The 27,404-nt window shown below is 34.2% G+C and overlaps 1 protein-coding gene across 1 annotated transcript in view; it reads left to right on the top strand.

Moving 5' to 3' along the window:
* The first annotated feature begins 15,963 nt into the window (after positions 1 to 15,963).
* The window catches only part of LOC148940077 (formimidoyltransferase-cyclodeaminase-like), a 127,872-nt gene continuing 116,431 nt past the window's right edge, over positions 15,964 to 27,404 (top strand). The window contains exon 1 of the mRNA XM_089106508.1: positions 15,964 to 16,092. Coding sequence (XP_088962634.1) covers positions 16,039 to 16,092 — 54 coding nt within the window. The 5' untranslated portion in view covers positions 15,964 to 16,038. The remainder of the gene's footprint in view (positions 16,093 to 27,404) is intronic.

The raw sequence follows: 27,404 nt of genomic DNA, 5'->3' as shown, positions 1-27,404 counted from the left end.
AACTATAATGTGAATTGGTACTTTTAAATTATTTTCTAAAATATCTTAACTATCATTTTACTTGTTAATTTGAAATTATTTTATACAATAGCTTAACTATCATGCGACATTTTAATTTTATATTTTTTTACACAATAGCCTAACTACAATGTGAATTTGTAGTTTTATATTATTTTATTCATGAGTGTAAATTTAATGTGAAATGGCACTTTTTTATTATTTCCAGTAAAAGTCAATCGATAATTTGAAAATGTATTTTTAATTTATTTTCTAAGCTAGAGTAACAATAAAGTTATATTGTACTTTTTATTTATTTTCTACAATAGCTTAACTATAATTTGACTTTTTAGTTTGAAATTATTTTCTAAAATAACGCAACTATAATGTAACTTGGTACTTTGAACTTATTTACTACAAGACCGTAACTATCATGTGACTTGGTACTTTGAAATTATTTTCTACAAAAGCGTAACTATCATGTCACTTGGTAGTTTGAAATTATTTTCTACAATAGCGTAAATATAATGTGACTTGGTACTTTGAAATTATTTTCTAGAATAGCGTAACTATCATGTGACTTGGTACTTTGATATTATTTTCTAAAATAGCGTAACTATCATGTGACTTGGTACTTTGAAATTATGTTCTACGGTGGAGTAACTATCATGTGACTTGGTACTTTTAAATTATTTTCTAAAATATCGGAACTATCATGTGATTTGGTACTTTGAAATTATTTTCAACAATAGCGTAACTATAATGTGACTTGGTACTTTTAAATTATTTTCTACAATAGCGTAACTATAATGTGACTTGGTACTTTGAAATTATTTTCCACAAAAGCGTAGCTATCACGTGACTTGGTACTTTGAAATTATTTTCTACAATAGCGTAACTATAATGTTACATGGTACTTTGAAATTATTTTCTACAATAGCGTAACTATAATTTGAGTTTGTACTTTGAAATTATTTTCTACAATAGCTTAACTATAATTTGACTTGGTACTTTGAAATTATTTTCTAAAAAAGCGTAACTATCATGTGACTTGGTACTTTGAAATTAATTTCTACAAAAGCGTAACTATCATGTGACTTGGTAGTTTGAAATTATTTTCTACAATAGCGTAACTATAATGTGACTTGGTACTTTGAAATTATTTTCTACAATAGCGTAACTATCTTGTGAGTTGGTACTTTGATATTATTTTCTAATATAGCGTAACTATCATGTGACTTGGTACTTTGAAATTATTTTCTATGATGGAGTAACTATCATGTTAATTGGTACTTTTATATTATTTTCTATAATAGCGTAACTATCATGTGATTTGGTACTTTGAAATTATTTTCAACGATAGTGTAACTATAATGTGACTTTGTACTTTGAAATTATTTTCTATAATAGCGTAACTATAATGTGACTTTGTACTTTGAAATTATTTTCTACAAAAGCGTAACTATCATGTGACTTGGTACTTTGAAATTATTTTCTACAATAGCTCGTGTTTAACAAAAAAAAAACAACAAAGGAATTATTTACTGACCTTTTGTTATTGTGATTTTAAAAGTTCCGCTTTTATTTCAGCGAATCGTTTTTAACAAAAAAAAAAAAAAAAAAAACAAAACAAAGGAATTATTTACTGACCTTTAATTGTGATTTTAAGAGTTCTACTTTTATTTCAGCCTATTGTTTTTAACAAAAAAAAAACTTTTAATACATTTAATTTTTAAACTTTATATTCAAATAATTAATACAGGTTTTCGAGATCAATTCGTGCCAGAGTACAGCACTATCACTAGTCTTAGACATCCACTCTGTCATCGCCCTCAGCCCCTCAAAAAAAATACTTTTCATAAATTAATTGTTAAAAATTTTTTTTAAACTAATTCATCGGGGTTTTCTAAAGCAATTCATTCCAGAGTACAGCACTATAACTAGTTTAAGACATCCCCTCTGTCATCGCCCCCACCCCCCAAAAAAAATACTTTTCAGACATTTCTTGTTAAAACTTTATTTCAACTAATTCATTCGAGTTTTCGAAAGCAATTCATGCCAGAGTACAGCACTATAACTAGTCTAAGACATCCACTCTGTCATCGCCCCCACCCCCCAAAAAAATACTTTTCAGACATTTCTTGTTAAAACTTTATTTCAACTAATTCATCCGGGTTTTCGAAAGCAATTCATGCCAGAGTACAGCACTCCCTCTTTCATTGCCCCCACCCCCCAAAAAAATACTTTTCAGACATTTCTTGTTAAAACTTTATTTCAACTAATTCATCCGTGTTTTCGAAAGCATTTCTTGTTAAAACTTTATTTAAACTAATTCATCCGGGTTTTCGAAATCAATTCATGCCAGAGTACAGCACTATAACTAGTCTAAGACATCCACTCTGTCATCGCCCCCACCCCAAAAAAAAACAAACTTTTCAGACATTTCTTGTTAAAACTTTATTTCAACTAATTCATCCGGGTTTTCGAAAGCAATTCGTACCACAGTACAGCACTATCACTAGTCTAAGACATCCACTCTGTCATCGGCCCATCCCCCCAAAAAAATTCTTTTCAGATATTTCTTTTTAAAACTTTATTTTCAACTAATTCATCCGGGTTTTTCACAAGCATTTCGTACCGCAGTACAGCACTATAACTAGTCAAAGACATCCACTCTGTCATCACCCTCACCCCCCCCCCCCAAAAAAATACTTTTCAGACATTTCTTGTTAAAACTTTATTTTCAACTAATTCATCCAGGTTTTCGAAAGCAATTCATGCCAGAGTACAGCACTATAAATAGTCTAAGACATCCACTCTGTCGTCCCCCCCACCACCCCAAAAAAATACTTTTCAGAAATTTCTTGTTAAAACTTTAATTTCAACTAATTCATTTGGGTTTTTTACAAGCAATTCGTACCACAGTACAGCGGTATCACTAGTCTGAGATATCCAATCTGTCATCGCTCCATCCCCCCAAAAAATACTTTTCAGAAATTTCTTGCTAAAACTTTTTCTGAGGGGGAAGGAGGGGCCTCTGAGCCTTGCCCTTGAGGCAGATCCCTTTTATTTTCGATTCTTAGCATTTTTGATCTTCCCTCCAAAATTGACTCCCCCTCCCCTGCCCTCAGAAATGGGGGAACGAAGGGCCTCTGAGCCTTCCCCTTGAGGCAGATCCCATTTATTTTCGATTCTGACTATTTTTGGTTTTCCCTCCAAAATTGACCCCCCCTCCCCTGCTCTCAGAAATGGGGGAATGAACCCTCAGAAATGGTGGAAGGAGGGGCCTCTGAGCCTTGCCTCTGAGGCAGATCCCATTTATTTTCGATTCTGAGTATTTTTTGGTTTTCCCTCCAAAATTGACCCCTCTCCCTCCCCAGCCCACAGAAATGGGGGAACGAAGGGCCAGTGAGCCATCCCCTTGAGGCAGATACCATTTATTTTAGATTATGAGTATTTTTTGTTTTCCCTCCAAAATTGACCCCCCCCCTGCCCTCAGAAATGGGGGAACGAAGGGCCTCTGAGCCTTTCCCTTGAGGCAGATCCCATTTATTTTCAATTCTGAGTATTTTTGGTTTTCCCTCCAAAATTGACCCTCCCCCTCCCCTGCCCTCAGAAATGGGGGAACGAAGGGCCTCTGAGCCTTGCCCTTGAGGCATATCACGCTTTATTTTTGATTCTGAGTATTTTTGATTTTCCCTCCAAAATTGACCCCCCCCCTGCCCTCAGAAATGGGGGAACGAAGGGAACGTTAAACTATTTTAAACTGACAACACTGTCCAAATATCACATGTGTATTATAAAGTACACAATCATCTCAGCTCCCCCAAAACACTTTTCAGCCATTTCTAGTTAAAATTTTTTATTCCATTTCGCAAATCTCATTACCTCTTTTTTAAATGTCGATCAAACAATTCTGAGTGTAGTGTCCAAGTTTTTAATAACAAAGCCTACGCACATGTACACACTATGCTTTAAAAAAACCAGTCTGGTTGAAAAACTTGGAGTTGAAACAAATTTGTGCGGGGAATCCCCCGTTCATACTGTTATCTTTTTTGCAATGTTTAGGAACAGGCGGGGAATCCCCACTCGTTTGGAATGGTACCAACAGAACATAAGCAAATAGCACGTAGTTTCATGACGTGTTTAATCACGTGTAGAGGTCCCAAAGAATAACAATGGAAGGAACATAGAATAGCATGGAAGGAACATAAGCCCTTATAATAACATGGAGATTGCTATAGGGGCATCAGAAATGGTACCTAGATAGCTACCACCATCTTTAATCATTCTTATAAAATACTGAAGGAAAAAATACACTGTTTATCGATATTAAATTATTAAGAAGTCTATTTTTTTCATTGAAGTGTACCTTTTCTATATAATTTTCATGTCTAAAATTCATCCATTATTAAAATTATTTGAATATTGGTCTCGTATATAATAGTCAATTTGGTGGATATGGACTACCATTTACTAACATTATTTCCCACCGAACTGTTTGAACATAAGTAAAAGTATAGAAAACCCAATTTCTATTTCTGTATAGAAAAAATGTTAGAAATGTATAGAAAAAATGTTGAAAAGTATAGAAAACCCAAATATTTCAGAAATTTAAATAACTATTGTCAAGACGCTTCTCCAAAAAACAGACGGTCGAAAATGTATACAACTTTATTAGTTTCAGCTACGACTTAATTAGTTTCAACTTAATGCATACTCCAATAATATGTAATCCTTTTCAAAAAGTATTAGCTAGGACTCTGAAATTAAAATAATTATTGTCTCGATATCCCTCCAAAAAATTTTTAACTAAATTCTAGGAGTCTGCATCCCCTGAGATTTCACTTTCTTCGGAAATTTAAATAATTATTGTCAAGACATTCCTCTAAAAAAAGATTTTCTAAAATGTATACGGCTTTATTAGTTTCAACTTTCTGCATACTCCAATACTATGTAATCCTATTCAAAAGGTATTGGCTAGGAGTCTGAAAATTAAATAATCGTTCGCAAGACAACCCCTACCCCAAAAAAATTTTGTCTAAAATGTGGTAGTCGGCATCCCCTCTGATTCTACTATCTTCGGAAATTCAAATAATTACTGTCAAAACATTCCTCCAAAAAAAATTGTCAAAAATGTATACGACTTTATTAGTTTCAACTTTACGCATAGTTCAATACTATGTAACCCTTTTCAACCCCTCAGATTTCATTCTCTTCGGAAATTTAAATAATTAGTATCCCGACATTCTTCAAAAAAACTGTCTAAAATACATACGGCTTATTAGTTTCCACTTTATACATATTCCAATACTATGCAATCCTTTTCAAAGGGCATTGGCTAGGAGTCTGAAATTTAAATAAAGAGGGGGCAAAAAGTTTGGGGGGGGGGCATTGGGGCACCTGGAGGTTGGTTGATTGATTAATAAGGGCTGTCGTATCATTGCTTAAAATGTATAAGATTTTATTAGTTTCTACTTTATGCATACTCCAATACTAAAAATTCATAAATTCAATAGATTTGGTCGGATATATTAATAGGATACAACTTATTTTATTTAAATGTTAAATCATAAGGTGATATCAGAGGGTTTTTGTCAATATATTTCAAAGAACACTTTATTAGCATCGACTTGTTAGTTCAGTTGACTTGCACGTCATTCTTTCATCCTTAGGAGTCCCCAGTTCAAATCTTACACCAGTCAAATATTTCTTAAATCATTGGAAAATGCTTAGCGAACATTTTGGATCATTACGCAATTCGTTTCACATAGTATCAAGAGAACACCAGTCAAATATTCCTGTAATCATCGGAAAATGCTTAGTGAACATCTTAGATCATTACGCAATCTGTTTCACAGTAGCAACCAGAAAAGTGAAATCGCATTGCCCGGCTTTGTTCAGAGTTCAGTAGACCTGAAATCTATTGCGGTCTGACCTTGATATGCTTCATAGATTCTCAAGAAAGCCTGGCCTTCATAGAGCTCATTGGCCTTCAAAAGCACCTGCCCTTGACAGTTTTCATCGGCTCTCAAAAGAAATTCGGCTTCATAGAGCTCGTTGGTCTTCAAAAGGAAGTGAACCTGATACAGTTCACTGCTTCCTATCGCAGTAAGCAAAGTACTACCTCATATTCTACTAATGTTCCTCCTTGCTTTCAGCCAAAAAACTAGTTTTTTTTATTTTAAAAAACTAAGGACAGATTTATAGATTCTAATTTCAAGGAAGAAAGGCACTGGTCATGAACATATAAGACATGGTTGTTGAAGAAAATTGGCGAGTAAACTGCACCTTCTCGGGCACTCTTTAATTCGGGTATAAGCTTTCTCCAAGGAATTGGAGCCCTATTTTTACCAGTGGATGAATGACCGTGAAAGCATATTCCTGAGTGTGAGTAGGATGCATCATATGGATACCACCGCTGCTATAGGAAAACATTTCTACGACTGCTATAGGAATCACAGTGCTATTCTATGGATGATCTACACCTTTTCAAAGAGAGTGAGTAGCCCCTCACACCTAAGTTATACTTTGCTTACTTTACGTCCCTTAGCATGCATCAATTGATACAGACGGTACAAGACTTGGCAGACATATTTTTTTAAGCTCAATAGCCAAATAAACTTCCGATGGTTAAGAATGCATCATGGGATAATTATAGAACTGTGAATGATGAAAAGTTGAAAATCGTACCATTTTGCGTACAAGCTAACTCTAATTGAAAAAAAGGGTATAGCATTTGCGAATTGGACTCTATGAACGATATTAATTTTTAATTTAATAATAGGGATGTGAATGACCCTAATTAGTGAACGGATCGTATGAAGGTACTAAAAAAATAAGGGTTAAACTAATTACCAGTTAAGGTAAGCCCGAAGGGCTTATTAACTCAGGTAATTTGTTATAAATTTGGAACAACATCAATCTATGAAAATGGTTAACGATGATAGAATGACCATGTGATTTGACCTAGCTTTAATTCTTCGATGTGTTCTATATAATAAACAAGTTGCGTTTGAACAGTTTTGTCAATTTAAAATAGGGTCTAAATTTATAGTATACTAAAAATTTGTTACTAAGAGAGATGTAGATGGCAAGAAAAGAATTTTAATAAAGAAATCCAGAACAATCCATAGAAATCCTTACAAATCAAGTAGTGAGGTGTATATGAGTACAAACCGTCAAGGATCATAAGCACCAATGACCCTAACCACCAAGGACCTCAACCCTCAAATGTCCCCTAACCCCAAACTCCAAGGGGGCCCCCTCCGCCCAACTTTTTGCTCCCCCCTCCCCCATTTTTTTTTAATGTTTTTAGTTTTTTTTTAACTTTTTTTTATTATTTTTTTTAACATAATATTTTTTTTCAACTTTTTTTAACTCTTAGAATGACATGAAACATACTTAAAACAAAAAATTCACATTCTCCAACTTCAAAATAGGAATGATATAGATATGTGTGTCGTGACTTTTAGTATTAGAAAAATAATGTTTGTAGTGACCATGTTTTTTAAATTATTTTTATCAACATCCTTTGTCAGATACATCGAATAAAATTGACAAAATCTTAGTATCAGAGTGATTAAAATCTAAGTATCAGAGTGATTAAATTCCATATCAACATCCCTTTCTCGGATACATCAAATATAATTGACAAAATCTAAGTATCAGAGTGAATAAATTTTGTTTATCAACATCCTTTTCCAGATACATCGGATAAAATTGACAAAATCTAAGTGTCAGATTGATTAAATTATATATCAACATCCATTTCTCGAATATATGGGATAAAATTGAAAAAAACTAAGTGTCAGAGTAAATATTTTTTTTATCAACATCTTTTGTCAGATACAACGAATATAATTGATAAAATCTAAATATCAGAGTGAATAAGTGCTTTATCAGCATCCTTTGTCGGGTATGTTGGATAAAATTGACAAAATCTAAATGTCAGAGTGATTAAAAAAAATTTTTCAGCATCTTTTGTCAGATACATCAAATATAATTGACAAAATCTAAGTATTAGAGTGAATAAATGCGTTATCAGCATCCTTTGTAGGATATCTCGGATAAAATCTAAGCATCAGAGTGATTAAATTCAATATCAACATCCCTTTCTCGGATAAATGGGATAAAATTTACAAAATTTAAGTATCAGAGTGAATAATTTTTTTCTATCAACATCTTTCATCACTTACAACGAATATAATTGGCAAAATCAAAATCTAAGTATTATGAAAAAATTGTAAGTAAGTAAATAAATAAGTCTTTCTTGAATTCACCTTTTGGATACACAATACAGAAATTTAATGCAGGAAACTATGAAAAAAAATTGAACAAATTCTTTACTAACATTCTTTATCGATTGAATTCTCTTCCATCAACATCCTTTGTCAGATACATCGAATAAAATTGACAAAATCTAAATATCAGAGTGAATACATACTTTATCAACATCCTTTATCGGATATGTCGGATAAAATTGACAAAATCTAAGTATCAGACTGAATAAATGCTTTATCAACATCCTTTAAATGCATTATCAACATCATTTGTCGGGTATATCGGATAAAATTAACAAAATCTATATATCAGATTGATTAAATTCTATATCAACATCCATTTCTCGAATACATGGAATAAAATTGACAAAAGCTAAGTGTCAGAGTGAATCAATTTGTCTTTATCAACATCTTTTGTCAGATACAACGAATATAATTGACAAAATATTGACAAAGGATGTATAATTGACAAAGGATGTTGATAAGGCATTTATTCACTCTGATACTTAGATTTTTTCAATTTTATCTCATGTATCCGAGAAAGGGATGTTGATATGGAATTTAATCACTCTGATACTTAGATTTTAATCACTCTGATACTTAGATTTTGTTAATTTTATCCGATATATCCGATAAAGGATGGTGATAAAGTAATTATTCACTCTGATATTTAGATTTTGTCAATTTTATTCGATGTATCTGACAAAGGATGTTGATGGAAGCGAATTTAATCGATAAAGAATGTTAATAAGGAATTTGTTCAATTTTTTTCATAATTTCCTGAATTAAATTTCTGTATTGTGTATCCAAGAGGTGAATTCAAGAAAGAGTTTGTTACTTACTTATTTACAACTTTTTCATAATACTTAGATTTTTATTTTGTCAATTATATTCGTTGTAACTGATAAAAGATGTTGAAAAAAAAATTATTCACTCTGGCACTTGAATTTTGTCAATTTTATCCATCATACCCGACAAAGGATGCTGATAAAGCATTTATTCACTCTGATATTTGGATTGTGTCAATTATATTCGTTGTATCTGACAAAGGATGTTGATAAAGAAAAATTTATTCACTCTGACACTTAGGTTTTGTCAATTTTTTAACATGGTATCTTTTTCGACTTTTTTTTACATCTTTAAATCATATCAGAAAAATAGAATGACACTTTTGATTTAAATTTTAAAACCCATTCTTGTGCATACCCATATTCCTATTGATGAGGACTGATGGCTCTCATTCAATATTTTTTCATAAAAATCAAACTATTTTTTTTTATTTTTTGACTTCGAAATTATTCAACTTTTAATTTTTTTTTCATTTTTTAACATGGTATTTTTTTCAACTTTTTTTTTACCTCTCTAAATCATATCAGAAAAATAGAATGACACTTTTGATTTGAATTTTAAAACATATTCTTGTGCATACCCATACTTCTATTGATACTTCTATTACGTGCGCGCACGTAACCTAGTCTAAATTAACCTTGAAATGAAATAAAGCTATGTCGTATGTGTTTTTGTCTCTCTCACTCTTTTTTGTCTGTGTGTCTGGGCGGGTGTTTGCTTATTCCGATTAAATGTCTTTCTCGGTATGTGTGTCTGAATCTAAGTATTTGTATGTGTTTTTTGTGTCTCTCACTCTTTTTGGCTGTGTGTCTGGGCGGGTGTTTGCTTATTCCAATGCATGTCTTACTCGGTTTTTGTGACTGAATCTACGTATTTATATGTGTTTTTGTCTCTCTCACTCTTTTTGCCTGTGTGTCTGGGCAGGTGCTTGTTTATTCCAATGCATGTCTTTCTCGGTCTGCTTGACTGAATCTTCGTATTTTCATGCGTTTTTATCTCTCTAAGTCCTTTTGTCTGTGTGTCTGGGCAGTTGTTTGCTTATTTCAATGCAAGTCTGTCTCGGTTTGTGAGTCTGAATCTACGTATTTGTAGGTGTTTTGTCCCTCTCACTCTTTTACCTGTGTGTCTGGGCGGTTGTTTGCTTATTCCAATGCATGTATTTCTCGGTTTGTGTGTCTGAATCTACCTATTTGTATGTGTTTCGTCTCTCTCACTCTTTTGCCTGTATGTCTGGGCAGGTGTTTGCTTATTCTAATGCATGTCTTTCTCGGTTTGTGTGTCTGAAACTACTTATTTGTATGTGTTTTTGTTTCTCTCCCTCTTTTTGCCTGTGTGTCTGGGCGGGTGTTTGCATATTCAAATGCATGTCTTTCTCGGTTTGTGTGTCTGACTTTACGTATTTGTATGTTTTTTGTCTCTCTCACTCCTTTTCCTGTGTGTCTGGGCGGTTGTATGCTTATTTCAATGCATGTCTTTCTCGGTTTGTGTGTTTGAATCTACGTATGTGTATGTGTTTTTGTTTCTCTCCCTTATCCTGCCTGTGTGTCTGGGTGGGTGTTTGCTTATTTCAATGCATGATTTTCTCAGTATGTGTGTATGAATCTACGTAATTGTATGTGTTTTTGTCTCTCTCACTCTTTTTGCCGTGTGTGTCTGGGCGAGTGTTTGCATATTCCAATTCATGTCTTTCTCAATTTGTGTGTCTGAATCTACGTATTTGTATGTTCATTTGTTTCTCTCATTCTTTTTGCCTGTGAATCTGGGCGGGTGTTTGCTTATTCCAATGCATACCTTTTTCGGTTTGTGTGTCTGAATCTACGTATTTGTATGTGTTTTGTCTCCCTCAATCTTTTTGCCTGTGTCTCTGGGCGGGTGTTTGCTTATCCAATGTATATCTTTCTCGGTTTGTGTGTCTGAATCTACGTATTAATATGTGTTTTTGTCTCTCTCACTCTTTTTTTGCCTGTGTGTCTGGACGGGTGTTTGCTTATTCCAAATGCATGTCTTTCTCGGTTTGTGTGTTTGAATCTACGTATTAGTATGTGTTTTTGTCTCTCTCACTCTTTTTTGCCTGTTTGTCTGGGCGAGTGTTTGCTTATTCCAGTGCATGTCTTTTTCGGTTTGTGTGTCTGAATCTACGTATTTGTATGTGTTTTTGTCTCTCTCACTCTTTTGCCTGTGTGTGTGGGCGGGTGTTTGCTTATTCCAATGCGTGTCTTTCTCGGTTTGTGTGTCTGAATCTAGGTATTTGTATGTGTTTTTGTCTCTCTCACTCTTTTTGCCTGTTTGTCTGGGCGGGTGTTCGCTTATTCCAAATGCATGTCTTTTTAATTTTATGTGTCTGAATCTACGTATTTGTAGGTGTTTTTGTCTCTCTCACTCTTTCTGCCTGTGTGTCTGGGCGGGTGTTTGCTTATTCCAACGCATGTGTTTCTCGGTTTGTGTATCTGAATCTAAATTTTTGTATATGTTTTTGTCTCTCTCACTCTTTTTGCCTGTGTCTCTGGGTGGGTGTTTGCTTATTCCAATTGAATGTGAATTTTCTGTGTTTTAAGTATTTTTCCTGTCATTTTAAGAGATGTAAAAAAAAGTTGAAAAATACCATATTAAAAAATAAAAAAAATTAAAAAAAGGTTAAATAATTTCGACTTCCAAAAAAAAATTAGTTAAAAAAATCGTTTGTTTTTCATGAAAAAATATTGAATGAGAACCACCAGTCCTCATCAATAGGAGTATGGGAATGCACAAGAATATGTTTTAAAATTTAAATCAAATGTGCCATTCTATTTTTCTGATATGATTTACAGATGTAAAAAAAAAGTTGAAAAAAATACCATGTTAAAAAAAAAAAAGCTGAATAATTTCGATGTCCAAAAAAAATGAGTTAAAAAAATAGTTTGTTTTTCATGAAACAATATTGGATGAGAACCATCAGTCCTCATCAATAGGAGTATGGGTATGCACAAGAATATGTTTTAAAATTTAAATCAAAAGTGTCATTCTATTTTCCTGATATAATTTAGAGATGTAAAAAAAGTTGAATAATTTTGAAGCCCTAACAAAATTTAGTTAAAAAAACAGTTTGTTTATCATGAAAAAGTATTGAATGAGAACCATCAGTCCTCATCAATAGGAGTATGGGTATGCACAAGAATATGTTTTAAAACTTTAATCAAAAGTGTCATTCTATTTTCTGATATGATTTAGAGATGTAAAAAAAAGTTGAAAAAATACCATGTTAAAAAATGAAAAAAAAATTAAAAGTTGAATAGTTTCGAAGTATAAAAAAATTAGTTAAAAGAATAGTTTCTTTTCCGTGAAAAAAAATATTGAATGAGAACCATCAGTCCTCATCAATAGGAGTATGGGTATGCACAAGAATATGTTTTAAAATCTAAATCAAATGTTTCATTCTATTTTTCTGGTATGATTTAGAGATGTAAAAAAAAGTTGAAAAAAATACCATTTTAAAAAAAAGTGAATAATTTCGAAATCCAAAAAAAAATTTAGTTAAGAAAAATAGTTTGTTTTCCATTAAAAAATATTGAATGAAAACCATCAGTCCTCATCAGTAGGAGTATGGGTATGAACAAGAACATGTTTTAAAATTTAAATCAAAAGTGTCATTCTATTTTTCTGATATGATTTAGAGATGTAAGAAAAAAGTTGAATAATTTCAAAGTCCACAAAAATTAGGAAAAAAAAATTGAAAAAAAATTCAAAAAATGGGGGGGGGAGGGGGCCAAAAACTTGGAGGGGTGGGGGTCCCCTTGGAGTTTGGGGATAGGGGGCTTTCGGGTGTTGAGGTCCCTGGTGGTTAGGGTCATTGGTGCTTATGATCCTTGGCGGTTCGTACTCATATACACCTCACTACTTGATTTGTAAGGATTTCTATGGATTGTTCTGAATTTCTTTATTAAATTTCTTTTCTTACCATCTACATCTCTATTAGTATCAACTTTTTAGTATACTATAACGTTAGACCCTATTTTAAATTGACAATACTGTTCAAACGCCACTTGTGTATTATACAGAACACATCGAAGAAGTAAAGCTAGGTCAAGTCACAAGGTCATTCTGTCATCGTTAACCATTTTCATAGATTGATGCTGTTCCAAATTTATAACAAATTGCCTGAGTTAACAAACCCTTCGGGCTTACCTTAACTGGTAATTAGTTTAACCCTTTTTTTACCACCTTCATACAATCTGATCACTAATTAGGATCATTCACATCCCTATTATTCAATCTAAAATTAATATCATTCATAGAGTCCAATTCGCAAATGCTATACCCTTTTTTGCAATTAGAGTTAGCTTTTACGCAAAATGGTACAATTTTCAACTTTTCATCATTCACAGTTCTATATTTATCCCATGATAATTCTTAACCATTGGAAGTTTATTTGGCTATTGAACTTAAAAAAATATGTCTGCCAAGTCTTGTACCGTCTGTATCAATTGATGCATGCTAAGAAACGTAAAGTAAGCAAAGTATAACTTAGGTGTGAGGGGCTACTCACTCTCTTTGAAAAGGTGTAGATCATCCATAGAATAGCACTGTGATTCCTATAGCAGTCGTAGAAATGTTTTCCTATAGCAGCGGTGGTATCCATATGATGCATTCTACTAGTGTGCGAATGATATCTGGGTAGAAACCACGCTTGCCAGTTTTAAAAAGCATTGCAGAGTGTAGAAATAAGAGTGTATCAAATTCACGTCTAACATCGTGACCAGCAGGAACCAAACTTTTGACTGCTTGTTTTACGCCAACAAGTGCGTTTGCTACTACAGAAGGTGCTTCAGCGTATCCAGTTCTGTGCTGGAATTCAAATTGGGGTGGAGGTGTATAACAAATTGTTCGCAGCTCGTCTCGAAAAAAATTGCCCGAAAAGTTTGCAACGATAATGGGTCAAAAGAGGTCCACTGGGGATCAGCTTTTTTTCTTAGAAATCAGAATAAGGCATTCAATGCAGAATGTTGAAGGCATAGTATACTGCAAGAATATCATGTATCAAAAGCAAGACGCGTTGAATCAATAGAGGAATACCATTCTTTAGATTCATGACTCCTACGCAATCAATACCGCTGGAAGACTTTTATTTAGTTTTTAGATCGCTTTTTTGATCCTCGAGATGATACGGCTTAATACGGTTTCGGTGAAGAAGTTGAGTAGGTTTTCACTTACCTGTCATACATGTCTTCTTCCGATAGAGTATGTTAGTGGTTAAGAAAATATGGGAGGGAAAGAAAATGTACATTTCAATAGCTAGAGGACAGGGACCATTTTTATTGTAGTTTTTTTTTAAAATTAAAATACTAGAAAAGGTAACGCTCACTATTGACAATTAAATAGTTCAGGTAACAAACCTTAAGTAACGAGTGACTCGGCCGAATAGTAACCGAAACTCTAAAAAAGGAATTGTGATGACGATTAGCACATAGAAAAATTGGCTTTCTTTGCTTATTACAATTATGTAAAATTCATTAAGTTTAATATTACCCATCAAAAACAATGAGTCTGGGAAAATCTACCTGATTTAAGAAAAAGGGAGGAACCACCCCAAAAACTCAAGTGGTCTTAATAGTCTTAAGTGGTCAGATTCAGCACACCAGTGAAACCTATTGTAGAGGTCTCAAGCTCCTATCCAAAAAATTATGGAATTTTCAACTTTTTGCAAGAAGAAAGATTACGTGTGCGTGTTTGTTTGTTTCTTTGTTGTTTCTTTCCCCAAGGGGAAATCGTATCGAGCACATGGTCCTTGAAGACCGATAGAGGTCTTCATGCGAACTTTAAAATTTATAGTACCATTTTTAAGTGATCAAAAGATTGGAGGGTAATTAGCCCTCCTCCTATCCTCCAATCCAAAGATATTCGATCCGAAATTTGAGAAAGCAATTTTGAATTGCATAGTTGAACGGTGCAATAAATATGCCTCTGTGGATAATATATCCCCCATAGTACCTGGGGAAACGGTTCTAAGCTATGAAATTTGCCTATTGTTTACTGATAGTGTTTGTTATCGTGGAATATACACATGTTTTTTTTATAGGGAAATTTTATGCAGAGGGAAGCTTTCCCGGGGGGGGGGATTTATCGTGTGATGAAAGTTTTTGGGGGGATTCTTCCGTTGAGAGGAAAGTTTCTGAGGGGGGCGGGGTGGAAAGGGAATTTTCCAGGGGAAATTTCACGTGTAGGGATTATGCCAGAATACGGAATTGTTTTTATTTGTATTACTTTCTCTCTGACGACTCAATCTTACATGTGGAGATGATGCAGGAGATTTGTCCGGGAAAAATTTTCTGGCTGTATTTTGTCTGTAGAAGGGGGAGATTTTTAACGGAGTAAACTTTCTATGGGGGAATTTTTGGGGAAAACTTTCCACGGTGGGGGGATTTCCAGTAGGGTTTGATAAAAGATCAGAAATTAAATAAAAACATGAATTTTTTTCAAATTAAATTGAGAAAAAATTTCCAGGGGGAGTTGTCTTCAGAAAATTTTGAGATAGGATAGAATTGTTTTTTTTTAATTATTTAATTCTAGTAAGCAACATATTGAATGCTATGAAAAGCAATCAAAAATTAAACGTAAGCTTAAACAATCCTTGAATCGATGGTAAATATCTTGATTAGTTTTAATTCAAAGTTTCTTTTTTACCAGCCCACAAAATTAGACTATTGGTTTTGTCCTGTCAATTAATTCCATGTGTAAAATACCGTGTTTGTTTCTGCTTTAATTAAAGTTTGTCATGAGTCCAAAATAGCTATAAGAGATAAGGTTTGCCTCCCAGCTAAAGGTTAGGTTCCGAATTCACAAATGGTAAAATATTTTCAAGTCTAGTCTTCATAGACGGATCTTCAGTTTACAATTTGAACTATTGAACGTCGCATTGAACTTTTTTCGAGTTAATATGGAACAAGTGATTGAATGTGTCCCAAATTTCTCAGAGGGACGTAATAAGGAGGTAAAAATTTATCTGATAGTATAGAATTCCAGATGGTGGTGGAACGGCTATTAATGTGTTTTGTTTTAATGTTACCGGAATTGTTTGCTAAATTTGCAAAACTGTACCTGGAAATTCAGGAATGAATTTGTCAATTCCAGAATCAAGGCCCAAAAGCTATTGGTTTAACTTAGACAAACATAATTGTTCAAAATTTTTTGGTATTTTGTCTTTGAAACGAAACAAGTGATCGATATTACGCATGTATGCGAACATTTATTTATGAATTCGCTGAATACTGAATTTGAAAAGGAACCAACAAAGTAACATTTGAATTATGCAGTAAATATAGCGTATCACAGGAAAATAGCGACATATTAAATGTACTCTTTTATATATTGCTATGGAAACCAGTCACGAAAAATCCGTTTTTGACGGGATAATTCAAGACACCGCTATAGAGTAATATAATAGCGTGGTTTTCATTGCGTATACGATATTCAAACTTTTGTTTGTTTGGGGTTTAGGGGGGGGGGAGGTACATAGGTTAGGTTACGTAACAATATATGCTATACTTTACCCCCATTCCCCCTAATCTGTAAACATATAGCCCAAATTTGTTTCTAAACTTTTGTATATTCATCCTATTTTATTTTATTTTATTTTATTAGCATTAACCAAACTAAGCAGTATATCAAAGAGTACATTTAACATAGGAGTACCCATACTTTATTTTTTTTTTTTGGGGGGGGGGGAGATCAGGGTAAATATTTACCAAATCATACTATTGACTTCATGGCCGTATCCAGGGGGGTGCCCTGTTTTAACCCCCCCCCCCCCAAAAAAAAAAACATTTTTTGACCGAGTCGAAAGTAAGTCGAAAATTAGTAAAACCTAGGTAAAAATCAGTAAAATTATTCAAAAACTGAGTCAAAAATTAGTAACCCCCCCCCTGAAAAAAAATCGTGGATCTGCCCTTGATTGACTTACGAATAAAGTGAATATACCACTCGATGCTTTTTTTATGCTCTCCCAAATATAGGCTAACACTCATTTTTGTCGGAAATGAATTTTACCCCCACCCCTATATACCAATTCAGGGTATATATTTGCACATTAGGGGGAGGGGGGGGGGATAAATTTTATTTATGATGTAAATGAGAGGTAAGTTAAAACTTTACCCCCCCCCCCCCCTAATGTGCAAATATATACCCTGAATTGGTGTACAAGGGTGGGGGTAAAATTCATTTCCAACAAAAATGATTATTATATTTCGAAAGAGCATAAAAGAAGGCATCGAGTGGTATATTCACTTTATTCGTAAGTCAATAATATGATTTGGTAAATATTTACCGAGATCAGTAGCTAAATATTACTAATGTCGGTACTTGTCTAATATCCCGACCACACTCAAGTTCTTGATCTGAGTAAAACTGGTTTCTCTGTCTGCATTTGGTTATAATTAGCTTAGCCTGAGTGAGATAAAATAGCCTACTATGTAGATATGGGGTGTTACCATTTCGACTAACCGTCAGAAGCACTAAACGTCATAACATATAGCCGTCAGAACCACTAACCGTCATAACATCTAAAAAAAATTATAAGTTATATAATAGTTTAGAAACAAATTTCGGCTATATATTTGCACGTCAGGGGGGATGAGAGTAAAGCATAGCATATATTAAATACGTTACCTAACATAACCTAGGTACCTTTTCCTTAGGAAACCCCAAAAAACTAAAGTTTTAAAATTTTAGGCATTAGGTCTGCTTTTCATAGTTCTCTGTTATATTTTCCATAATTTTGTTACTAAGTATCATATTTTCATCATATTTTGGTATATTTCATCATGATTAATATAACTTCACTTCTTGAGTGTGGTCGGGATAACAGACAAGTACCCTATTGTCAACCGTTCCTGCATACTGGTACACAAGAGGGTAATTTTTACGAATAGCTCACTAATGACTACTACTACTAACAACTCACCGCACCACCAGTCTGTGTTATCCACCAACTCACCGTAATCTGTGTTGGCCACTTGAGGCCAACACAGCTACGCACGCTCCTCCTCTATCCCAATCTATTCAAAGCCTCCCTTTTTACACCCTCCCACGAAGTTCCCATTTCCTTTAAATCTTTCTTTATGACGTCCTCCCACCCCAGACGAGGACGACCTGCTTTCCGTTTAGGAAACTTCCGTTTACCTCACTAATAAAATAGCTAAGAAATAGGCGTTACTTTAGAATCACAATTTCATCCTGAATCCAAATGTAACCTTTATTTACGTCAGAAATAAACTTTACCCCTACTCTCCCCCCCTAAAATGCAAATATATGCCCTGAGTTTTATATATGTACTGCAATCTCGGTGAGTCACTTTTTTCTTCAAATTGATTGAACAGTTTGTCAAAATAATGGAAAATTCATTGCATACATACAATTCAGGGTATATATTTGTACATTAGGAAGGTATCTCATCTTAGCTATCTCATTAGTGAGTTAATCGGGAAATTTACCCCAGGCGAGGGGAGTTAGAGGGAATACAGCCAATACTGGTCCATATTTCACCTCAGGGGTTCAAATTGAGGAGGTAGTGAAGCCAATTGTTCCCTTTATATTTATAAAATATCTTTTTTGGTATTTTCATTAAAAAAAAGTCCTTAAAAGATCTTGAAATATACCTTTATGTTGAAACCATATCTTCTTCCAAGAAAAAATGAAAAAATCCTTGCTCCCGTCCAAAATTTTTGTAAATTCGCACCCTTGTGTCCACAACACAGAAAGGGGTTCAAACGCCTGCATAACCTACCTCTGAATGAAGGGGGGCAAGGGATATTTCTAATATATTGTTTTTGTGTTTATGTTAGCGTTTTCTCTTTTTGAACGGGAGGAGGGCGGGGGGGTAAAACAATACTAAAAGGCCAAATTTATCAGTTTTTTTAATGGTTTGTTCTAATATACAATTCATCCTCCAAAGAAGGAAATATTATAATATTCTGAAAACAGCTTTAAAAATTCCAAAATACTTGTTAATATCATTCCTAAAAGCAGCGGTTCAATATACTTCACTCCACCCCTTCTAGAGGCGTAATTCCATGAAAATCCGGGGGGGCTGAGATATGGGGGCAGCTGCCCCCTGTCCTATAGCAAATTATGACCCTGACCCCCTCCTTAATATGTAAATATATAACCCAAATTATGCACTCTTTTCTTCAAGTAGATTTTACGGCAAAAGAGCTACGTCAACGAAATTAAGAAACGGAAAAATGAATGGAAATATATAATTTGGGCTATATAATTGCACATAAAGGAGGATGGGTGTAAAGTAATTTGAAGTGCTTTTAGGAATGATATAAGTAGGTACTTCAGAATTTTCAAAGTTGTTTTCAGACTTTAATAGTGTTTCTTCTAAGGAGGAGTAATTGTAAACTAAGACCATGTGGTCCTTCAACTAAACCAGAAGGCAGCAGCAGAGGAAAACAGACCCGGTAACCTGCTTTAACTTGATTTACTATTTAGATTCAGCGTTAAGAAAGGCTCCTAAATATAAGCTCTTCTGATAGGCTACTGTCGAAAGATTTTGATTCTGGATTGAAGATTGCATTCATTCTTAGTAGCCGAGAAAGGGAGGGGATGATATGGTGGTATACATATCATCCTAAGCTCAGGATTTTCCGAAAATTTGTGTCTGTTTTCACTTTTTTGTGCATTTAAGAAACCTATCCCTAGGGATTTGTTTTTAAGGGGTGATGGTATCAAACCAACGGCCATGGTGTATCTTACTCTCCTTTTTAAGCAGTAAAAATAACTTCACTTGAAGGGGCTTATATATGGACTTAATGAGATAACCCCAAGGGATTCTGATGTCAAAATTGGTTACCAAGGCTTGAAGCATTTATGATAATTTTAACTTTGTTTCTGATTGCAAGGCTTCTTTGCCAGTCACAAGCTTCAAATTGTCGGCAGCATTGATCCGATGGAGAAAGCATGTATTTCTTATAGTGTCAGGTTCTACATGTTTATTTTCTAAAGCTAGTAACAGACGGAATAAGGAATAAAGTGCTACTACATTTCTACAACTTTTTTTTTACCTAGACAGGAAAAATAGCTCAATTTATTGAGTAAGGAGGAAAGCTAGGAGGGCTAAGCACTTACTGGGGCCGAACATTTCTAAAAATATATATCGAATAGAGAAGAAAGTAAAAAAAAAAAAAAAAAAATGGATTCAAAGTTTTAAACATATTCAGATCTATTCAATTGATTTACTACAGCACTGGTGTGCAAGCATTAAATAAAAACAAGTAAATCAACTATAAAAACAGTCGAATTCCTTAGTCACTGGAAGTATGTCGCTATCAACATGGAAAAATGGTAACGAATATTGATTGTAATTTATGAAAGCATATCTTTTGCGTGATTATTAAATCCCCAACACCCCCTGTCCCCCATAAATCGACATGGTTCCCTAGTACCTAAGGAGTGACTTCAGCAATAAGGTTAGTCAATGGGGCCACTGAAGCAGAGAATGAAAAGAACGATCATCTGCTCAGTAATTCATTAATAGGGACCGAAGTGGCTGATTCTTTTTTAGAAAACCTATTCCTTTTATTGATATAATTTGATGTACCATCTGACACATATAATTTTAGATTGATATAAAACACAGGAAAAATTATGACTCAGAGATAATTTTATGATGTTCAAATCCCCTCACCCGGATAACCACCTTACAATTCCATTCGAAAGCTTTGTTTGTGTGCATCTAATTCCATGGTGCTCTGGAATTTTACTTTATTCTGTGAAAAATTGAATGTCAAATCCGAAGCCAAGTTGTAATTTTTACAGACAGTGGTTCTTACATCATTTAGCAAAAAGAGAATCCTTTTGACAAGACTAACAGACGTTATTGCCTTTTTAATAGCTCCCCTTAGAACAAGTCTGTCATCTTTGTCTGGTCGGGGTTATTAGTCAATGACTCTTAAAAACGCATAAAGAGACGGTGTGTTCTTTCATATAATAACGTTTTCTGTAGGGTTTATCTCTTGTTTCTTGAAAAGCCTTATTTAAACGCAATGCATTTCGCATTTGATATCTCTTCTGTACAAAAACGAATCCTGAAAAAGAGTTCGTTGTCACTTTTTTTTTTTTTTAAACCAAATGGTTTTATAAGGTAAATTCTATACATCTCCTTTTATAGAATTATAAAATTCTGGGGGGGGGGGGTTAAAGCATACCATATATTAAATACGTAACCTAGCCTAGGTACCTACCCCCTAAACCCCCAAAAATAACAGTTTAAATATCGTAAACGCAATGAAAACTACTCTTTGCATTCCATCTCTCAATAGCGATCTCTTGAAAACACTGTATATATATAACTAATTATATATACATTGCTTGAAAATAACCACTCTGGCGGGTTTCTTCTCTCATTAGTATATAAAATTGTCCGTATAACGCACCAGTATCTTCTTTACCAATATTTTCTTTTGTTCTTGCAATATTGAAAACGAAAATTTAGAGTGAACTAAAATCTTGATCTGCTCTGTCAATGCATCAAGTACATCCCTCCCTTTAAAGTTATTAAATAAAAAAAAACAAGTATTTTTAACTGAAAGTAAGGAGAAATATTAAACAAAAGAAAACAGAGCTTTTTTTATGAATTATCGTGACAGGCAATTATATCATCACTTTAAAAAACAAACAATTACAATAAGGTAGAACATATAAAGACTCCAACTTGTATTTTACCCAATGATATTGCATCATATTGTAGAATACTGAAAAAGTGAGTACGGTGGTTCAGTTGCGTGAGAGTTTAGTTACACAAGGGCTCAGTTGCAAGGGGGTTCAGTTGCACGGTGGTTCAGTTACAATGGAACCGTTAATTTTGATTGAAATCCTTCGTCCTTAAGGGGGTGTCTTTTCCCTGATTCTTGCCGAAAGCTGATTCTTTTACTGTATATATTGTTATCGAAGCTCCTTTTTTAAGAGTTATAATTACTAGTAGCACGAGATTGCTCCTTACTTACAGTTCGTGACCATAAACTGCTAAATATATAAAAATAAATATAAAATCCAATATTTCCATTTAAGCGTCAATAAAAAACAAAGTTTCTTGTAACACTTGCCTCCTCCTGCTAAGAATAACTGATGGTACTCATGATCGTCCCTCTACCTCTCTACCTTCTGTAAAAGGAAAGTGCATTAATTTCACTTTTATGCTACAAAGAAAACATTTTTTGCAGTAAAAGGGAGAGCTATCACCGGGCAACACCGTATTCAGTCTTTTTCCAATAAAGGGAGACTAGATATTAATTCTAACTACCCCCTCCCTTCATTAGCTTGATGGCTTACGATGAGTTATAAAATTTGGGTATGAAAACGTACTTTCTAAGGGATCAGCCCTCCCCCTACCTAAACAATGACAGTAGAGATGCCTCAGGAGGTCCGATCAGCACACCATATATGGGCATAGAACCACGTGGTTTATGGTTTTTGTCAGTGAGAATGAAAAAACAGGAATTTTGTCACATTTATGGATGTTTTCATGAATGGTTATGTGTGTTGTTCGATTTATTTGATGTTTTTCATGAATGTTTTATGGTTTTTGTCAGTGAGAATTTGAAAAACATGAATTTTGTCACATTTATGGATGTTTTTATGGTTTTGTCAGTGAGAATTTGAAAAAACAGGAATTTTGTCACATTTATGGATGTTTTTATGGTTTTTGTCAGTGAGAATGAAAAAACAGGAACTTTCTCACATTTATGTCTGTTTTTATGGATTTTGTCAGTGAGAATGGAAGAACAGAAACTTTCTCACTTTAATGGCTGTTTGTTGTCAGTGAGAATGGAAAAACAGGAACTTTCTCACTTTGATGGATTATTGAGTCTAACGGGGGCAGGTCAATGACACGTCCTTCATGTTATTGCTTGAGGCAAGTGTTATGAGTTTCCAGAAATTTGGAACACCTGTGCTGTCGACATCAATCCCCTTATCGTGAATCAATAATTACTCTTAGAAACAACAAATTAATTCACCTTTCTTGACAGATCAATCAACCAATGACATCATCTGTCAGACTTTAAAATTTTCGCCTAGAAACGATTCTCCAGGAATAGATCCAAGTCATTAATGTCTGTGCCTCGGAAACAACTCTACTGGTCAAACTCCAAAAGATATTAATAACCAAACGCCATGGAAACAATTCTCAAAGAAACATCTTAGCGATGAATTGTTTTAGCGCGGGAATCAGGTTTCTTATTAATTTGAAATGCGTCAGCGCAGAGATGCCAAAAACAAAAGGAACACGCTGAAATTACGTTTAGGGATTATTTGGGCAAAACCGTTTTAGACAGGTTATGGAATTATTTCGGCGAAACAGTTAGAGACATTTTAAAAGATGATTTAAAAGATGATTTTAGAAGAGGATTTGAGGGTGAAACTCTGTGGTCGTTATAATACACAAGCTGTATTTTAACAGTGTCGTGAGGTCCCCTACCCCAAACCCAAACGGTTCCGATCCCCCTACCCCAAACCCCAACGAACCCCCCCGACAGCAAAGGTTCTCTGGATTCTCAAAGGGCCCCCGGCGCCCCAAAGGCTCCTGAGCCTCCATTTTAATACTTTTTAAGGCTTTATTATATATTTTCAGAACAAATTATTATTTTAGGGAATTATTTCGGCGAAACAGTTAGAGACATTTTAAAAGATGATTTAAAAGATGATTTTAGAAGAGAATTTAAGGGTGAAACTCTGTGGTCGTTATAATACACAAGTTGTATTTTAACAGTGTCGTGAGGTCCCCTACCCCAACCCCAAAGGGTTCTGATCCCCCTACCCCAACCCCAAAGGGTTCCAATCCCCCTACCCCAACCCCGAAGGAAGCCCTCGGTGCTCAAAGGTCCCCCAAGCTCCCAAAAGGGCCCCCGGATCCCCAAACGCCCTCCCCGGGCCTCCAAAGGCCCTCCCCCGGTCCTCAAAGGTCCCCCAGGCTCCCAATGGGCCCCGGACCCCCCAAGGCCCTCCCCGGGCCCCCCAAGGCCCTCCCCCAGCCCCCAAAGGACCACCCAGCCCTCAAGAGCCCTCCGGATCCCCAAACGCCCTCCCCGGGTCCCCAAAGAGCCCCATCCCCATTTTGTTAATACTTTTTTGTGCATTTGAGACACAGAAGGGTCCCCACATTTCAAAAGACTTTATTATATTTTTTCAGAACAAGTTTTTTTCTTAATGTCCTTCATAAACCAATTTTACAACTTGAAGTAGTTATCTTTTCCCCCACAACTTTACTATAAGGCTTTTTGAATTACCCAATATCATGCAATACTTTTCAAAGGCATTTCAGAACATGGTTTTTTCTTAAGGTCCTTCCTAAACCTATTTTACATGTTGAAGTACTTATCTTTTCCCCACAACTTTACTTTACGACTCTTTTGCACACCCAAACATCAAGCAATACTTTCCAAAAGGCTTTATTATATCTTTTCAGTACAAGTTCTTTTCTTAATAACATTCTTAAACCAATTTTACAAATTATAAATGTTTCCTTATTAGATAGAAATATCAAAATTATAGTTGCTAATATTTTCTTGGGAGATGTTCAATTCTATTTCAATTTTTAGTTTAATCTAAGAAGTTAACAAAAGTTAGTACTCTTCTGAATTTTCTCAATAAAAAAGGAATTAGTTATTAAAAAATTAAATTTTTTCCAAATAATGTAAAAAATTTTCCTTTATAGTAAAATTTTTATCAAAGAGATGAAAAATTATTATACAATGTTCATAATTTTTCACGAAAGATTGAAAAGTTCAAGTTCTATTCTGAATTTTAACTAAGAAAAAACTTCAATTCTAATTTCTCCAGAGAAAATAAAAATTTTCAACTTCAGTTTTAAGTTCACCAAAGACATAAAGAAATTTAAAGTTCTATTCTAAATTTTTCCGTAGTAAATAGAAAAAGCTATAGCATACTTGTGAATATTTTCCCAGAAGATACAAAGTTCTACTTCAATTTTTAATTTTCTCAACGAAGTGAAGAAAAGTTCAACTTCTATTCTGAATTTTTTCAATGAAAAAGAAATTAGTTATTGATCATTTCCATTTTTCCAAATAATATAAATATTTTCCGACTTCAAAATGGGCACACACAAAAAAACTTAAACACACACACACACACACACACAAACTTACACACACACACACACACAAACACACACACACACACAAACTTACGCACACACACACACACACACACACACACACACAAAAACATACACACACACAAAAATACTGACACACACAAAAAAAATTACACACGCACACAAAAACTAACACACACACAAAAAAAACTTACACAAAAAACTTACACACACACAAAAACTTACACACACAAAAACTTACACACGCAAAAAAAAAACTTGCACACACACACAAAAAAATTTACACACAAAAAAACTTACACAGACAAAAAACTTAAAAACAAAAAAAATTACAAACACACAAAAACTAAAACAAAAACACAAAAACTTACACACACACACACAAAAAAAAACTCACACACAAACAAAAACATACACACACACACAAAAACTTACACACACACAAAAAAACTTACACACACAAAAAAACTAACACACACACTCCAAAACAAACACACACACAAACAAAAAAACTTACACACACACACACACACGAACACTAACACACGCACACAAAAAATAACACACACAAAAACTTACACACACACACAAAAACTTACACACACACACAAAAACTTACACCCACACACAAAAACTTACACACACACACACAAATTTACACACACACAAAAACTTACACACAAAAACAAAAACTTACACACGCAAAAACTTACACACACACTCAAAAACTTACACACACACAAAAACTTACACACACACACAAAAACATACACACACACACAAAAAAATACACACACACAAAAACTTAAACACACACACAAAAACTTACACACACACACACACACACACAAAAACTTACACAGACACAAAAACTTAAACACACACAAACACAAAAACTTACACACACACACACAAATTTACACACACACACACAATTAGACAAAAATTACGATATTTATGCACAGTTTCAACTAACTACGGCTAAGTATCTTAAAAGGCGAAGTATTTTTCTTGCGAGAACACAAAAAATCATTAAGTGGTATTAATGAAAATGATGATAATCAACCGAAAACCGTCAACGAGAACACCGATTAACCATCACAAAGTGTCACAATGCCGTCAGTGTGTCAACACCCCTCGGAAAATAGGGGGGTAATGGTCAACTGCGAAGATATTTAGCCTAAAGAAAAAAATTGCTCATTGTTCCTTTAGTAGCCACGCAATTAGACTAAAAATTATGATATTTATGCACAGTTTCAAGTAACTACGGCTAAGTATGTTAAAGGTGAGACATTTTCTTGCGAGAACACAAAAATCAGAACACACACACACAAAAACTTACACACGCACACAAAAACTTACACACACAAAAACTTACATACACACACAAAAATTTACACACACACACAAAAACTAACACCCACAAACAAACTTACACACACAAAAAAAATAAAACACACACAAAAAACTTACACACACACACAAAAAAACCTCACACGCACACACAAACTTACACACACACGCAAAAAATAAGACACACACAATAAAATACACACACACACAAAAACAAACACACACACACAAAAAATAACACAAAAACAAAAAAATACACACACACACAAAAAAACTTACACACACACACACACACACACACAAACACACACACACACAAACATATACACACAAAAAAAAACTAAGACACACACACACACAAACACACAAACTAACACACACACACACACACACACAAATTTACACACACACACAATTAGACAAAAATTACGATATTTATGCACAGTTTCAACTAACTACGGCTAAGTATCTTAAAATGCGAGTTATTTTTCTTGCGAGAACACAAAAAATCATTAAGTGGTATTAATGAAAATGATGATAATCAACCGAAAACCGTCAACGAGAACTCCGATTAACCATCACCAAAGTGTCACAATGCTGTCAGTGTGTCAACACCCCTCGGAAATAGGGGGGTAATGGACAACTGCGAAAATATTTAGCCTACAGACAAAAATTGCTCATTGTTTCTTTAGTAGCCACGCAATTAGACTAAAAATTATGATATTTATGCACAGTTTCAACTAACTACGGCTAAGTATGTTAAAGGCGAGCCATTTTCTTGCGAGAACACAAAAATCAGAACACACACACACAAAAAC

Source organism: Artemia sp. Qi Xiang Cuo, chromosome 20 (assembly GCF_049724085.1).
Source record: "Artemia sp. Qi Xiang Cuo chromosome 20, ASM4972408v1, whole genome shotgun sequence".
NCBI classification, from domain to species: Eukaryota; Metazoa; Arthropoda; class Branchiopoda; order Anostraca; family Artemiidae; genus Artemia; species Artemia sp. Qi Xiang Cuo.
The sequence above is the reverse complement of the archived record's forward strand: the minus strand, read 5'-3'. Positions and strand labels throughout refer to the sequence as shown.